This window comes from Terrapene carolina, unplaced genomic scaffold (assembly GCF_002925995.2).
Source record: "Terrapene carolina triunguis isolate 2854851 unplaced genomic scaffold, T_m_triunguis-2.0 Scaffold104, whole genome shotgun sequence".
NCBI lineage: Eukaryota > Metazoa > Chordata > Testudines > Emydidae > Terrapene > Terrapene triunguis.
In genome coordinates this window covers 312542-328991 of record NW_020664455.1, presented here as the reverse complement: position 1 = coordinate 328991, position 16450 = coordinate 312542, and the positions used below count along the sequence as shown (strand labels likewise).

Sequence of the window (16450 nt, the reverse complement as noted above, 5' to 3'; positions counted from 1 at the left end):
AGGATGACACAACATTTCTGTTTTCTACATTCTAAGATCATTAGAACCTCTAAGTCCCATTGGTCTTCAGTCCTCAACCCAACTAAAGCTGTTCTGAAAGAGCAGGATTTATATATTTATATATCTCATCAGGTCTAACTTACTTAAAGAAACCGTAAAACTTTAGAAGCATCTGTGATGTTGGAAAAGAAGTTGTAGCCTCTTTCTAAAGCACAAAGAAAACTACGGTGAATATTAAATATGCGAGACTCCTAATTATTTTTAATATTAATTTTATACTCTGCAAAGTCAACAGAAATCTCATTAACATGTTAATTTAAGAATAACATTTTAGGTATTAGGTATTTAAATGAAAAAATGTTAAATCTGAGTCTATGCAATAGTGTATTAAACAAGTTTGCTATGTATGGTCTTCATAGTACACTGTTAGCACCTTAACTACTTAAGTACCATGCCTTCTAGGGCCATAGTTATTGACTCAGGGAGGAATGAGAAACAGACACAAGGTGGTTAAAAAGCTAAAGGTTGCATCTAACATCAAACTAAAGGAGTCCCCAAGCTACCTAGCAGAGACTGGTCCAGTGGAATTTGCAACAATGGCCATGAAAGCCCAAAGCATGAAAAGAGCAGGCTACGCTTAGTTTTCACATGCAAAACGTTTCGGAATTCCGCTCCAAAGCAGAGATCTCAATCACCCTTCCCTCGTGCAAGGTTAAAGGATACAGGAGAGAGAGGTCTCAGTCTGAATGAGACACGGAAGCTCTCCCTTCATTCTGCAGGGTACAGCATGGTACCACATGCCAGGGTTCACACTCGAAGCTGGCCACTGATAAAACCAATTCCACCATCCACCACTGGACACCCGATAGAATCATTCATAAAAATATAATCAAAACATACCCTGGTCCCTGTCTGGACTACTAGGTTCTAAGAGGAAGGCAAAGCTGGTCCACTGCACTTGACAGTCAGCAGTGGGGAAAATTCTTCTAGGGGGCTGGGTGAGCCCAAAGCACACCAGAAACCTACCACAATAAAAACATAATGCAGCTAACCACTATAACAACACAAGGGGTGGGCAGTTTGGATGTCAAAGCAGCGTCAGCCCTAACCCAGGAGGAAAGATATATGCACTCTGCATTTCCAGATGGGAATGCCCCTGTTCAATCAGGGCTGTTGTGAAGACCAATAGCAGCTGCAGGAGTAGGTAGAAGTGCCCCTGCATTATCTCCCAGTACCATCCATATCCAGGCCTTCTAGTTGGGTTTTAGGCCTTACTATAGTATATAAACTGCTCTCTTTTTATTAGTTGATTGCCTTCTTCTGGTGAGGGACTCAGGTGAAGCATCCTCAGGAGCTTCAATACCATTTGACCATAAGGTTTTATGGAGGCAGCTTTGTAGATTTAAATGGAGTTGTGCTTGATTGACTTCCCTTTTTCCTCTCTGAGAGATCCCAGAGGTCAGTGCGTGGCACTTGCTCTTCTGCCGCCCCTCTCTTGCCAGGGGAACACAGAGTTCTGTTCTTTCACACTCCCTCTTTAACAAAGGTGAGAGGCTATGAGAACTGAGAGTGAGAGTGCATAGGCTTCAATGTCATTGATAGGCTTATGACCCACATCTTTACATCTCCTTTTCATTACGCTTGGTTTGACTGGCCACATCTGGGTGAGATATGGTTGGACAAGAGATAGCTGGCTAAGGCACGAATGTTTTAAGATAGATGTGTGGCTGGTTGGCTACAAGAAACCTCCAGAACAGTAGATGGTTAGATGTGCTTCCTCAGTTAAAGGGATATGCCTGTCTTTCGTTAACAAAATTTCTTTTCAAATTGTTAGTCAGATTGAATCCTCAGTTCTGCTTGGATATTCAGGTAGCAACAATGGCCAAGATAGTTTTATACATTTGTGTGTGCTGAAGAGGTTATCATCTTTACATTACTTAAAAAAGTGGTAGGCACTTAAAGAAAAGAGAGAAGGACAAAGTCCCTACTGCAAAGAGCTCGCAATCTAAGTTTAGACATAATAAACGAAGTACTGTGACCTTTCCTTCCAAATGTGGACTTCACCACATGACTTTGTCATTTCAGACTGGATTACCACAATTCACAGTACAAGGGGCTCTGCCTGAAGACCGCTTTCAATTTCAGCTACTGTAGTGTAAAATGCAGCTACCTGTTTTCTTAAGAGTGTTTTTTGTATGGAGCATATTACAGCTGAGCTCCATTTACTACACACATTTCCAATACATTTGTGGGTTCAGTTAAAGGTGCTGGTTTTGTGCTATAAAGAAATTTGTGGTTTTAAATCTGATGTTGTCTTAACTAATAGACCAACTCTCCTCTGCTCCAGGTCAATAGCGGAGGGCAGTTCTGACTGATAGCCCTTATATATGTCCAGGACTGAAAAGCACAGCATTCCCAGCTCTGGATCTCACTTTCCTCACTGATCCAGTTGAGCTCAAATTAGTCTACCTTCAGTCAAGTTCTAGGTATCCACAGAGGCTTTTGCCTTAAGAGGTTTGAAAGGCAACTGGGTGTGAATTTAAGTTTTTACTGGTGTGGTTTTGAGGTGTTGATACTTGATGTGTCAGATTTGCATATTAATTCATATACACTGTAGTTTAAAATTTTTGAAATGTGCCCAGAGGACAGTGATAGGCATGTCTTATTAACTAAAAAAAATGTATATGAATCAGATCAATGGAGAGAATTTACTTTTTTTTCCTCACTCATGTGTCCCAACATAAAATGGAGCCTAGCAATCATGACTAAAACAAAATACATTCTGGTTTTAGGTTTTTAGGCTTCTGAATCTGTTTAACAAATATTTTTAAACTAGACATTTGAAATCATCTCAAAGAAAATGCATTTTAAAATAAGGATATTTTACCTTTTCTGATGAGAGTCTGAAATATTATAAACAGTTTAACTATCATCTATATACAGGCTGGGTTGTTCGCAATCTAAAGAGACTATCACCTTTTATCCTTTTCCTTTTTTCTTCGTCTCAGTGCTATTAGGAAACTATTCACAAGCACAACCCTGAACAATGCTATGCAGTAATTATGACTAGATGACAAAGAGATGTGAACAATTACTGAGCCCATTTTGAAACCCTACACTAATAAAGTCATTAGATGCTGCTCTTGCCATGATCCTTCTAAAAGCTTCTGAAGTTACAAGAACACACGGCATTGTTTGTAGGGACAATTGCTGCTGGCAGAATGCAAACCTTGAGTTAAACCATGCTGCAAATTGATCTTGACATTCTGTTAAGACCGCCACTAAAATCAAAAGCAAAGTAGAAAAGGAGAAAATGAGCGGGTGGGATTTAATCATGGAACAGGAGGGTTCCCTCCTCACCTTCTTTCCTCCTCCTCCTCCTCCTCAAAACAAACCATAGAGAAAATGACAAACTCGCCTGGTGTTTGGGAACCTTTATTTTTAAAACATTAATTAGACTCTTGACCTGGCTGATTCTAGTGACTAGCACTGTATTGCTTTTAAAGGATATTAAACAAAATGTTGCAAAAAGAATAGGTAGGTTTGACAAAACCGCATAAAAAGCTTGAGTGTGCACTGAAAGTCTTAATGCCCAAAGAACAAGTCCATCTGGTTTGCAAGCTACCTATACAGAATCTATATTCTCTCCCTGGGAAGCAGTCAGAAATTAACAATGATTGAGTCCAGAACACACAGACCCCACACCTGCAGTATATGTGTTGGAGGATCAAATTTGGACTGGAGAGCTAGAGTATTATGGTCAACTGGTCTTTATCCAGGCATGCATCATTCATTAGGTTAGTACTAAGAGTCAGCAACTGTGAATATGGCTAATCCTTGATGATGGAAATTGCAGGTGAGGACAACCTGCTGTTGAGAAGTGCTTTAGTCAATTAACTCTTTCCTAAGATTCAGCAAAGTGAAAAACTATCATTTGAACATTAAGACTAACAAGCACCTGTCAGCACAACTGAGAAAAGTTGGCAATGTCTTGAAATATTTCACCCAAGGGCTTGGGGTTCAAAAGCTAAGAAGCTAACAGACACTCTAGTTGCTTGTTTTATGTGTTTGCTCATGCATTATATATACATACACACTAGCGGGAGTAACCTTTATTTGGCACTACCTTAACCTGGGCATTTTTAGTGTAGTTTTAACATTCTCCCAAAGAAGTTGCTTTTATATAGTGTGTGTATGTGCATATGTATTGTGTGTATAGATGTACATATACACCACTAAAAAAAACGAGGAGTACTCGTGGCACCTTAGAGACTAACAAATTTATTTGGGCATAAGCTTTCGTGGGCTACAGCCCACTTCATCAGATGCATGCAGTTGAAAATACAGTAGGAAGAGATATATATATATTCTCACACACACACACACACACACACACACACACAGAACATGAAAAAATGGGTGTTGCCATACCAACTCTAACAATTAAGGTGGACTATTATCAGCAGGAGGGAAAAAAAACCTTTGTAGTGATAAGCAGGATGGCCCATTTCAAACAAATACATTACTGGGTTCATTCATCACACACACACACACACACACACACACACACACACACACACAGTTATTCAGGTTGCAAAGTCAAGCATCTGATAGCTGGGAAATCCCAGATTTACGGTTGTTCATGCAACCTTCACTGTGTCCCCTTGTGCGTCTATGCAGGAAGCAGAGATCCTATAGCTAAAGTATTTTGTAATCATGTAATTAAAGACCTCATCATAATGAATACATACATGGGGGAACAAGTCAGATTGCATAGACAACTATATATCTGGCTTTTCCTAATTTGTGAGTGCCTGACTTTACAACCTAAACCTTTTAACTTAGATTTTTATATGTAATATCCTAGAAACCCTAGGATATTACATATAAAAGTAAAAATCTAAGTTAAAAGGTTTAGGTTGTAAAGTCAGGCACTCACAAATTAGGAAAAGGAAAAGGAAAAAGGAAAAAGTTAAAACAAAATGTATTGGGTACAACTTTAACAGCTCCCTCATCATACATCATCAGCAGGGTTTGAACCCTAAACTTTCAGTACTGCCGCACAGACTTATACTATTTTAGCTATTTCAGCTGGCAGCTGGAGAAGGCAGTTATTCCAGAAGGGCAGTGTATGGTCTGGTGGTGCCATATGCTGGATCCAGGAGAGTCGTTGGGAGTACTCTGGCCTGCCTGTCTCTTTCCCCCACCCATCTGGTTCCTGTTCCATGTGGTGCCACCAGAGTGGGGGGCGGGCTGCTGTGGCTATGCACTGGGTCCCTGTGGTGTGGTCAGAGCTTTCTCTTGCCATCACTGCTACAGCTACACTGACAGGTGTTCCCAGTGCAGTACATGTTGCTGCTGTTTTGGCTGTGGCATGGTCCCAGGTCTTCAGAATATTAATAGTCAGTTATTGATTTGCCATAAGAAACACAAGTGACAAAGAGAAATGGTAATTTTTAACAGTTTATAACTCAGCCAAACCTGAATGGAATTTAATAGGGCAAGTGCAAGTCATGTCGCTAGCCCTGGGGCTTTGTCTCTGCTGAATTTCAAAGACCTCCTGCAAACAATGGAGGTGTTAGGGCTTCGCAAAAAGAAAGAAAGGAAAAGAAAAAAAAGATGATCTTTATAATGGAGAGCATTAAACAAGCTAAATACAAGGGTTACCACCGTTCTTTCTGCAATAATGCATGAGCACATACAGCAATGTATGAAAAACACACTTGAAAAAACATCTTTAATGAAAACATTGAGAATGGTTGAAAAATTCCCAAGTTCAGATAATATCAAATAAAGTTTATTCCTCTAATTGACATATACTCCACTGCACCTGCAGCTGGGTGCCCAGACTTGTATCTGGAATACAGTGCACTGACAGACATCTAGTCTCCTTAGCCCCATGCCATGATGGAGGAAGGTTGCATCCTCTCCTCTGACCGTCCTATTGAATTACACCCTCATGGTGGACCCTCCCCAAGCCATCTAATTCCAAGGACAGCAAGGACATTTTAACATCTCTTTGTCTTTCTTTAGTTTTTCTTCTGGGCTCAGTCTGAGCTTCCTAGCAGTTTCTGATACTAGCTGAATTTTGCTGCAGTAAACAAGTGACATTACTATAGATCACCTGCTCCAGGGCATGACACATGATTGGTTCATCTGGTTAGCCCATGGGATTAAGTGAACTTGCTTGGCCTTGGACAATATAGGTAAATACTGAAAGGGGAGGGAAGCCAATGACAGTAGAGGATGACTGTAGGTTCCTCATCCCAACTGCTGCTAGGATCTAGTATTACTCTTATGTATTATCTTGCTAAGGTCAGTTGTATATTCTGTTGTTGTAGCCATGTTGCTCCCAGGATATTAGCGAGACAAGGTGGTTGAGGTAATATCTCTATTGGACCAACCTCTGTTGGTAAAAGAGACAAGCTACACTGAGCTCTTCTTCAGGTCATAACTCAGCTCAGTATAGTTCGAAAGCTTATCTCTTTTACCAACAGAAGTTGATCCAATAAAAGATATTACCTCACCCACTTTGACTCAGTTGTATCTCTTGGCATTTATAAATAAACTGGTGCCTGTACTCAGCAATCCCAGTCCTAACGAGTAGTTGCATATTTAAACATAGAATTCAGGAAATGGAAAAGCTAACGTTATAATAGCAGCATTAACTGATCCACAAAGCACATATACAATATTTTTGATAACTGAACTGTTACATTTATACCTTAGCATATACAATCAATCTACCTTTTGTTTTAATTTGTCATTTCACCAACAGCAAAATGTTTTCATTCTAGGGTTAAGATGATTGCCCCACTGACATGTCAAATAAATAGTATTTTTTGTTTGTTACTATCATTAGGCTTGACAAAGCCCTGGCTGGGATGATTTAGTTGGGGATTGGTCCTGCTTTGAGCAGGGGGTTGGACTAGATGATCTCCTGAGGTCCCTTCCAACCCTGATATTCTATGATTCTATGATTAGTACCAAAAATCAACTAAAATGACTTAACAGCTGACACCTAAACTCTAACTCACAAATAAGAAAGTTACCAAAAAATTAACTCACTGAACATTAAAATACAGGGAATAAGAAATCTCTTCCTGGGGGATTCTTGTACAATAAAGTAAAAATACTAGGTTTTTCTCCTAAATTAAGTTACCTATTTTATTACATCAGTTATTTTATACTTTTCATTCTGGTTCTTTTATTCCAATGCTTTTACCATTTATGAGACATTTTTTAGCCTATCTCAGCCAAATAAAACAACAAAAACAATCAGAACTTGCAGCATTTACTTAAAGTGATTGCTCACTACCCTGTAAAACTTGTACCAGAGACAAGCAGCCTTGAAAGTCAAAATGGAACATCTAGTTTACTGTATTAATTATAACGGTCCTCCTATTTGAGAGCATAGCAGTCCACATGTAGGTGTAGCTTGAAAACTTTTTAGATATAAAAAATACATCTCATAGTCATAGTGCTAATTAACTGGCATGATTTCTTGTGTCATTGAGAGCAGTATTGATCACCAAACACTTGGGCTTACAAACTCAGTTCCTGCTTTTGTTCCTGCTGAAGTCATTTGAAAACTCCCACTGACATACTTCAGTGGTTGCTGAGTTGATGGGGCCAATAGGGTCGAATCCTGCAAGGTGTTGAGCACTGCTGGATTAAGGCAATGCAAGGCTTGAGGCATATCAAAACTGACTGAAAAATGTTGTTAGAAAATGGTGAAAAATCTCAACATTTTGAAGCTGTTTCCGTTTCATAGGGCTCAACATGGATGCCTTTTAAACAATATTTTAAATCTAAACCATTACTGAAACACTTTTCTGATGATGAATAGACATCCATACTATGACTTCTGACTAGAGTTCATTGAAAAAAATAATAAGTAGGGCTCTACCAAATTCACGGCCATGAAAAACACGTCACGCACCGTGAAATCTGGTCTCCCACCATGAAATCTCATCTTCTGTGTCTATACTATACAGATTTCACAGGGAAGACCAGTGTTTCTCAAATTGGGAGTCCTGACCCAAAAGGAAGTTGGAGAGGGGGGTCACAAGGTTATTTTAGGGGTGGTGTCACGGTTTTGCCACCCTTACTTCTGTGCTGACTTCAGAGCTGGGCGGCCGGAGAGTGGCGGGTGTTGGCTGGGTGCCCAGCTCTGAAGGCAGTGCCCTGCCAGCAGCAGTGCAGAAGTAAGGGTGGCAATGCCACACCATGCCGCCTTTACTTCTGCGCTGCTGGTGGTGGCAGCTCTGCTTTCAGAGCGGGGTTCCCGGCCAGCAGCTGCCGCTCTCCAGGTGCCCAGCTCTGAAGGCAGTGCCGCCACCAGCAGCAGTGCAGAAGTAAGGGTAGCAGTACTGCAACCTCCCTTACAATAACCTTGCGACCCCCTCAATTCCTTTTTGGGTCAGGACCCCTACAATTACAACACCATGACATTTCAGATTTAAATAGGTGAAATCATGAAATTTACGATTTTTAAAATCCCATGACTGTGAAATTGACCAAAATGGACCGAGAATTTGGTAGGGCTCTAATTACATAACGTTATTTCAACACTTTAAAAAATGTTTTTAATTGAAAAGGTCATTGTTGCTAAGGAAAGATTGTGGCAATATACTTTTTTTCTTATTAGCTGAGAACACTTTTGATTCTCTCTCTCTCTCTCTCACACACACACACACACACACACAGGCCCACACGCCTGTTTTCTTGAACATTAGAAGTTACTATATCGTGAAGTTATCCCATTGATAGAGCTAAATACAATATGTTGGGCTGCTATGCCTTAGAGTCAAAAATTGTGAGATCTCTGTATGCTACCAATAGCTGTGACCATTAACAACATAACATGCTCAGTCCTCATAAAACAGGCAACTGGCTGTATTGTGACTCGATTATGTTGTAGGCCCTCATCCTGCAATGGAACCTGCTAGCACAGGACTTTATGCCCGTGGGGGATCCCTATTTACTCCACTGGGACTCTGCATAGGATTACCAGTCCATGCCAGTGGCTCCAACCTTTAAACGGCATGAAAACAGCAGAAAACAGAAAATCAGAGTATCTCAGGAGAGGCTACATCATTTTCTGTCTAGATGGGGAAAGAAATTATCCTTAGCAGACAGCCTCTCTCTCTTTGCCAAATTACTCACAGTACAACAGTGAAAGCTTTCCTTTTACTGCAGTATAGTACTCCTGGTTTGAGATGTCCCACAGAATTCCATTCCATCTGTCAGGATGTATAAAATAAATGGGACTGATTCTCCTCTGCATCACACTAGTTTTATACTCATGCAGCTCCACTGGCATCAATGGAATTACTCCTGAATTAAACTGGCATAAGAGAAGTAGGTCCATATTCTTTTTTCCCTTCTGCTTGAAGATTTAAGTATAATTGTAGAGATGCACAATAAAATTAGATCAATGTCCACTGTTGTTTCATTGAGAAACATTTTGTATATAATTTATCGTTATCCAAGTTTAGTAGTTAAACAATGATGCTAATGAGTATTTATTTATTTATTTATTTATGGCAATGCCCACCGCATACTGGGCACTTTCCAAACAGAGAAAGAGGCATAGTTCCTGCCCCAAGAAGCTCATAACCTAAAAAGTAAGATGTAACATTATATATAAACAATGAATCATGCTATTTTGTGCTAACGTGTCTTGTTTACCCCTTACTAATTTTTAACCTCACTGTTAATATGACCATTTCTTTGTTGTAAGATGTTACCAGAAAGCAAAAAGAGAAGGCTTAAGAATCCTATCATACAACACAATCAGTGACTAGATTCACTGAGAATAGCTATAAAGCCTTAAACAAGCCCTTTATTTTGTGTTTTAAAAGTGTCATAAGGAGTTAATAGGACACAGCTGTACAGGCTCTTTCTAACAAGCAGCTTCTGTCGCTTTGGTCACCACAGGTGTCTCTGTAACCTGCAAACTCTTATTACTAGTGTATCAAAGTTGTGCTACTTAATAGACTTCTTTAGTAAAACACAACAAAGCAATTACATGGCTGTTGATTGTCAGTCATAAAAAACTCCCTCAAACACAGTTTTTCAAAAGAAACTACACTGCAATTTTTTGTCATTGTAAAATAAAAGAAACTAGTGAATTAAATGGAGAACAGAACAATATAACAGCAGGTAGTCAACCGAACTTCGCCACTACAGATGGTTTAGAAATAGTGTTTCCTTTTACATCTAGTTGGGGGATAAAAGAAAAGGAGGAGGCTTCTTACTGCCAATGAATGGCAATACCAAAAGATTTAGCCAAGTCTCCAGTCTCTGTATTTGGCCTCATGAAAGACCCTAGATGCTTCATTTTTATCTGTGTTTGGCATTGCTTTTTTCAGCACCTTTAACTAAGTGTGATTAATACAATGATGTCATTAAAACAAATAAAAGGAATTAAAAGGATGGGAGGCTTTTGCAACACTGAAGATATTCAAGGTTAAGTTAAGATACCCTGTGAAACAGATCACAATGGTTTGTTTTTTAAAAGAGTAAATTACTGCACAAGAATATTGCTCTGTTTTACTCTGACACCCTTTATCTAAAGAAAAACTAACACAGTTTACAAGTTTGAGGAATAAGAATGGATAAAGTCTATATTCAGAAATCCAATTACTACTGAGCCACAGGGCAACAGGAACACAAATCTGGATGATTTGTAATTGTTCAATAATAATTTGAATTAGGTAACAACAATGAAGTTGCCCTTAAGTGAATTAATTTAACCTCTTTTGTTCACAAAACAGCACATTATTTTTGCATTAACACACCCAAAATAGCATCATGGCAAGTGACAGTCATATGTGCACTTCAAACATGATGAAATGAAGTCCACATTAGAAACTCAAACAGGCCTGACTTTAAAACCTTCATCATTTTTACAGACATCATGATCAACAGACCAAATAAACATATCCCAACATCTACAGGACGGAATTGTTTTTATATTAAGATATGAATGGATTGCTGACTATGTGCAAGTGAATCTGTGGTATAAGTCAAATACATCAATCAGTTTGTGGTAGAATTAAAGCTATTATCTACCTAGCTGACGTGGCCTACAAAGCACTTCCTTAAAATTATTATTTTTGTTAGACACCGTTTAACAAATTAATAAATGTTAAATTTGCATTGTGATTTTTGATCACTACCAAAAAATATTTTTGACAGGAGAATTGTTTTGTTCATATCAGTCATATGAATTGTTCCCTTTATAATTTGTTTTATAATTATTTTTTTAAAATAGCTTCTATTTAAGATGATAATTTTTCCAATTGCAATAACAAAAATAATTCTGACAGGGCCCCCAGGTAGTTAATTAATATAATCACCTCTCACTGTCAATCAATTGGTGTTGCTCATTCATTGCGGCAGTTCAAAACAAAAATCTTAAAAATATGTTTATAGTGCTCTAGTGCTTGCAAAGGAAGATGCAAGAAAATAAATTAAATCTGCAATGAAAGAAACAGTAAATAATTTCCCAAACTCTATAACAACAGTGAGTGATCTTATAATGAGAACAAAGAGAGACTCAGATTCTCAGCTGGTGTAAACTGGCACAGCTCCATTGACTTCACTGGAGCTAGGCTGACTTAGACTAGAGAACACAGAATGGATTTTTTTATTTAAATAGACACCAAGAAACAAAACATTTGTTACACAGACATGGCAAGCTTCCTTGAAACAAAAGCAGCTCAGTTCACAACTCAAACTGTATTACCTTGCTCGGTTTGCTTCTTTTGTCATATCCCATGCCCAGGTTATGAAGTTCTGACTCAGATATGAAACAATAGATTCAGCACAAAGCATTTGTGAGCAGAACACATTGGTTAGTACGCTTTCATCATGGTGGAGGTAGATAGCAAGAAGCTTTCTCTGCAAAGACAGGAGAAAATACTGATCAGTGAAAACACCTGTCTAAGAAGTCTGTTTAGTAACTTAAAATTGCTACCGTAGGTTTGTGTGTTAGTGCGCACAAGACTGTCTACAGTGCGAGGCTGACTCTCAACATAAACAAATGTTCTGATTCAGCTGTTTCATACAGTAACATGGAAAGAAAAATGGAATTCTAGCAATTAAAGTCAAACTACCCTCTATCCCCCCAAATCCACTCAAATATTTTTAATCCAAATAGTCAACATTCTCTTTCAAAATCCAAGTAAAGGCCAAAAAGTGATTTTTTCTTCTTATTTCCAAAAAGTGATTTGGGATATCCTTAAAGTAGATTAATATTAAAGATATACATTTTAACACAAGAAATAAAAAGCTTATTTAAACAAAAGTACCTGCAGTAAACATTTGACAGCCTCCTGAAAAATGCATACCAAGGAACATCCATTTCACATTTAGTTCTGAGAATGAGCTAACTATTTTTGGCTTGCTGCACAGTAAAGACAATATTGAATACAGTTCTCATTTACCAAAACCATGCCTTTTGTCACAACAAAGTAAATTGTAAACGTTCAGCTTAACAAAATGATAGTGAGTTGTTGTTAGCCTGGCTGTTGCCATAAGAGAGCCAAGTTTGGAAACAATTATGTTTTCCCATTTTGCTGAAGACTAGACTACTTTAGAGATTATGTGCTTGCAAGGGAGAGGATCACCTCTGCATAGTTCTTCGGAAACCAATATCTAAATCTGCAATGAAAGTAGCCAACAATGCAACTGTGCATCCTCCCCATAATATGGAGATGTAATGGCAGACACATGTCAGGAAGGGAAGTGACTGGTATATATGCGTGTACATAGGGGAAGAAGGTGGGGTGGGAATAATATAGGGAAAAAGATGATTAGGGGAAAGGACCATGTTCTGATATCTGGTATCTGAATAAATCAAAAACACAGTTTTCGAAAAGCAACAGAAAATAACCACAAAAATTATTGTTAGGGACATTATTTAAAAATACTGCTTAAACATCCATGCTGAGAAGGCAAGTGACAAGTATGGCAAATGGGTGAGTGTTTTTGCATATAATTTTTATAAAGGTAATTGAAAATCTATCCATACGAAGTAACATCTACGTAGGATATTGATCTGGTACCTTGCATTAATATATCAAGATATGTGGGTACAATTTTGGGGCAATTCATTTTTAGAAAAATCAGTATATTTATAACCTAGAACACTGGCTATGGGTAAAGTTTAGCAATGTCTGTTTAAACAAAAAGAAGAGTACATTTGAACATTAGACTTTGAGAAAGGGATTAGTAATATACATTAATGTTTGTCTGATTTAATTTAAATGTTCTTCAGAACCAAATACACATGTGCCAGGAAAGGCCATTAATAAGCCTAACATGCAGAGTTCCATATAAGTGCAGCCAACGGTGTTGACTGAAACTAAACTTGAAAATCCAGGGCACTAATGCACAATATCAAGCAATAAAACAGCATCTCTGTGGTGATATTTAATTTAAAAAGAAGAAAGAGACAGGGGAAGATCAGGCACTGTCTGTTTTTGAGGATCAGCCGTTCTGCATTTCAAAGCATCGATCCCTGCAATATCCAGGTTACTGTGCTAGAATCTCGACTATTATATAGCAGTTGTAAGAGAGGGAGGGCAAAGATGTGTTTACTCAGTGATTAGGGCCTTAGAATAAGCCTCTAGCTCCTAGAGAGACAACTCACCACTTATTCATTTGGGCCAATTCACAAAGCCTAGAAAGATTAAACATCCATGCTGGGAAGACAAGCGAATGCAGACGGTGAAAAAGAAATAAAAATTCTTTAAAAACTCTTAGATGACTTCATTATTTTTTCCACAAGGAAACTTTAGGAAAGTGTTTAGTTAGAGAAAAACCCACATTGACCTCTCTCTAAACCCTTAATCTTTCCTTTGTGGTGGCACTGCTTTGTGGTAAGCGGATGGCTTTGCTCTCCTCTTTTCACTGGGAGCTGATAAAAAAAGGCTCTTGAGAAACACTTTTAGTTCCAAAGAAACAACCCCATGAAACTGTTAAATATGAGATTCCGTCCAACTGAATGTTCCAAAATATGTACAGTTTTAAGATTAAAAGATTACGGCCAAATTTTAGTAAACAAGACAGGCGCACAAACTTATGCACACAAACAACAGATGTCTACATTTGAACTACCTTATTTGTGGGTATAATTGTCATTTGCATCCAGATATCAGGTAGTTAGAGGGCTAAACTATCTTTTGTAACTTCAGTTGATTGCAGCTGTAAAATCATGGGCCCAAAAAACTTGCAGGCCACATTGAGGTTTACTGTTAGGATAACAGTAAAAAGAGGCAGTAGAAAGATAATTTAAATGATAGCAAATATACTTTAAAAAAAAAATCAAAACTAGTCATGTCCTGAGCATCCTTTGCTAGGAAAATGTATGTTGTTTTCATATTTTTTACAATGCACTTTTTAGTTCTTTTAATACACTAGGGCTGGGATTTCCAAAAATGCCAAAGGACCTGATTTTTAAAGGTTGATCTCAATGGGAGTTAGGTGCCTACGTGCTTTTGAAAATTACACTGTCTATCCGCATTTTTAGGTGCCTAAACGCCTTTAAAAATCTGGCCCTAACCCTTTGTCTGCACTAGCAAGTGAAAGACAAAACTTCTGTTGTTCAGAGGTGTTAAGAAAACAAAACAAAACAAAAACAAAAAAACCAACAACAACAACACACACACCCCACCCCCCGAAAGACAAAAGTTTTGTCAACAACAAGCGCCGGTGTGAACAGTGTTTTGTCCTGCCGACAATGCTAACACCGCTTGTTGGGGGTGGAAGTTTTTTCGTTGACAGGAGAGCTCTCTCCTGCCAACAAACAGCACCTACACTGCACACCTTTTAGTGGCACAGCTGTGTTGCTGAAAGCTGCGTAGTGTAGACATAGCCTAAGGTGACTTAGGAGCACAAGTCTCATTGAAAGTTAAGGGATCTAAGTGACTCAGGCACTTTTCAAAAATCACATGCCTCAATTATAAATAGTTCCACCTGGGACTTTAGCTGGATAATAAGTTTTCTGCTACTCCCATTCCTATACTAGGTATTGAGGAAGATGAGAAGGAACAAAGCTCTCATTATGTTAATATTCCAAGAAGGCCTCAGTGATGGACCCTTTATCAGTGACACACTAGGGCAGCACGTAAGATGATTTTCAGTGGCACTCATACTGCCCGGGTCCTGGCCACCGGTCTGGGGGGCTCTGCATTTTAATTTAATTTTAAATGAAACTTCTTAAACATTTTAAAAACCTTATTTACTTTACATACAACAATAGTTTAGTTATATATTATAGACTTATACAAAGAGACCTTCTAAAAATGTTAAAATTTATTACTGGCACGCGAAACCTTAAATTAGAGTGAATAAATGAAGATTCGGCATACCACTTATGAAAGGATGTCGACCCCTGCACTAGGGCTTCCATTAACAGACTTCTTGAGGTGTACTGGGCTTCTGCACACCAGTTTACTAGTCTTGACCATCAAAGTCTCAAGAACACTTACATTCCTGTGGCACTTGAGAAAAGTTCATTTCTTTTCCACTCTTATAGAAGGAATGAGGGAACCCCTGTCACTGGTGGTTTAGGTAGAAACAAACAAACAAACAAAAGAAATAGATCTTAAGGATGCTGAAATAGTGGACTATTCAGGGAATTGGCCTTTTACCTATATTTAAATCCAGCCTAGTCAGGTTTCTACTAGATACGTATCCACAGCTCAAAAACAAATATCACAATTAGCATTCTTCTTGACAGTCTCAGAGAGCCAAAAGACCAAATAGACATGTAGACTGAGCCACCAAATCACCTCAAGAGGTGATTCCCCTTATGGGTCTCAATTTAGACACCTTATCAGGGCAGAATAAAGTAGACTGAAATCCTATTTCACCCTCTCTTTTGCGGCCAAACAGATTATTTCAATCTCTAGACCAGCCAATCTAGAACTACTGTGGCCATAAAAAAGTCAGCATTTGCCATAAATTACAACACAGATGTATCTGAGATATCAGTTTTCCCTTATATTTAGAAAAAGGATTAAAAATTTGCCAGGTATCTAACCAGTCAGAGGATTAAACCTACTAGCCAGAAGTATATACACAAGACAAGTGTGTGAGTGTGTGTGTGTCCTACCAACAAGTGAGAACCATGTGCAGGATGCTGGTTAACAAGTGCAGCTAGCTCTGGAGCACGGAATTAATATAAATCTAGCCCAGTGTTCTATATGGCAGCTGTGAAACTAATCAGTTTTGTTCATTTCATTTTTCTGGTGCTGCTTGGGAAAGGTATGAGCATCAGGAGAAGCATCAGCTCTATCTGAAGGCTCAGAGCACTGCATCAGTTCACACTTAGAAAATTAAACTTTAGAACCATAAGGACAAGAAACTCAACAGTTTTTAAATCAAAACTTAAACTGCAGAAATCAGTACTTTAGGTTTCCACAGTCATCACAGA

At 38.5% G+C, this 16450-nt stretch overlaps 1 protein-coding gene across 1 annotated transcript in view; it reads right to left on the bottom strand.

The window, feature by feature from the left end:
• LOC112112195 (FAS-associated factor 1) overlaps nt 1-16450 on the bottom strand; it is a 320608-nt gene that overhangs the window by 68618 nt on the left and 235540 nt on the right. Inside the window, exon 13 of the mRNA XM_026651874.1 lies at nt 11756-11910. Coding sequence (XP_026507659.1) covers nt 11756-11910 — 155 coding nt within the window. The remainder of the gene's footprint in view (nt 1-11755; nt 11911-16450) is intronic.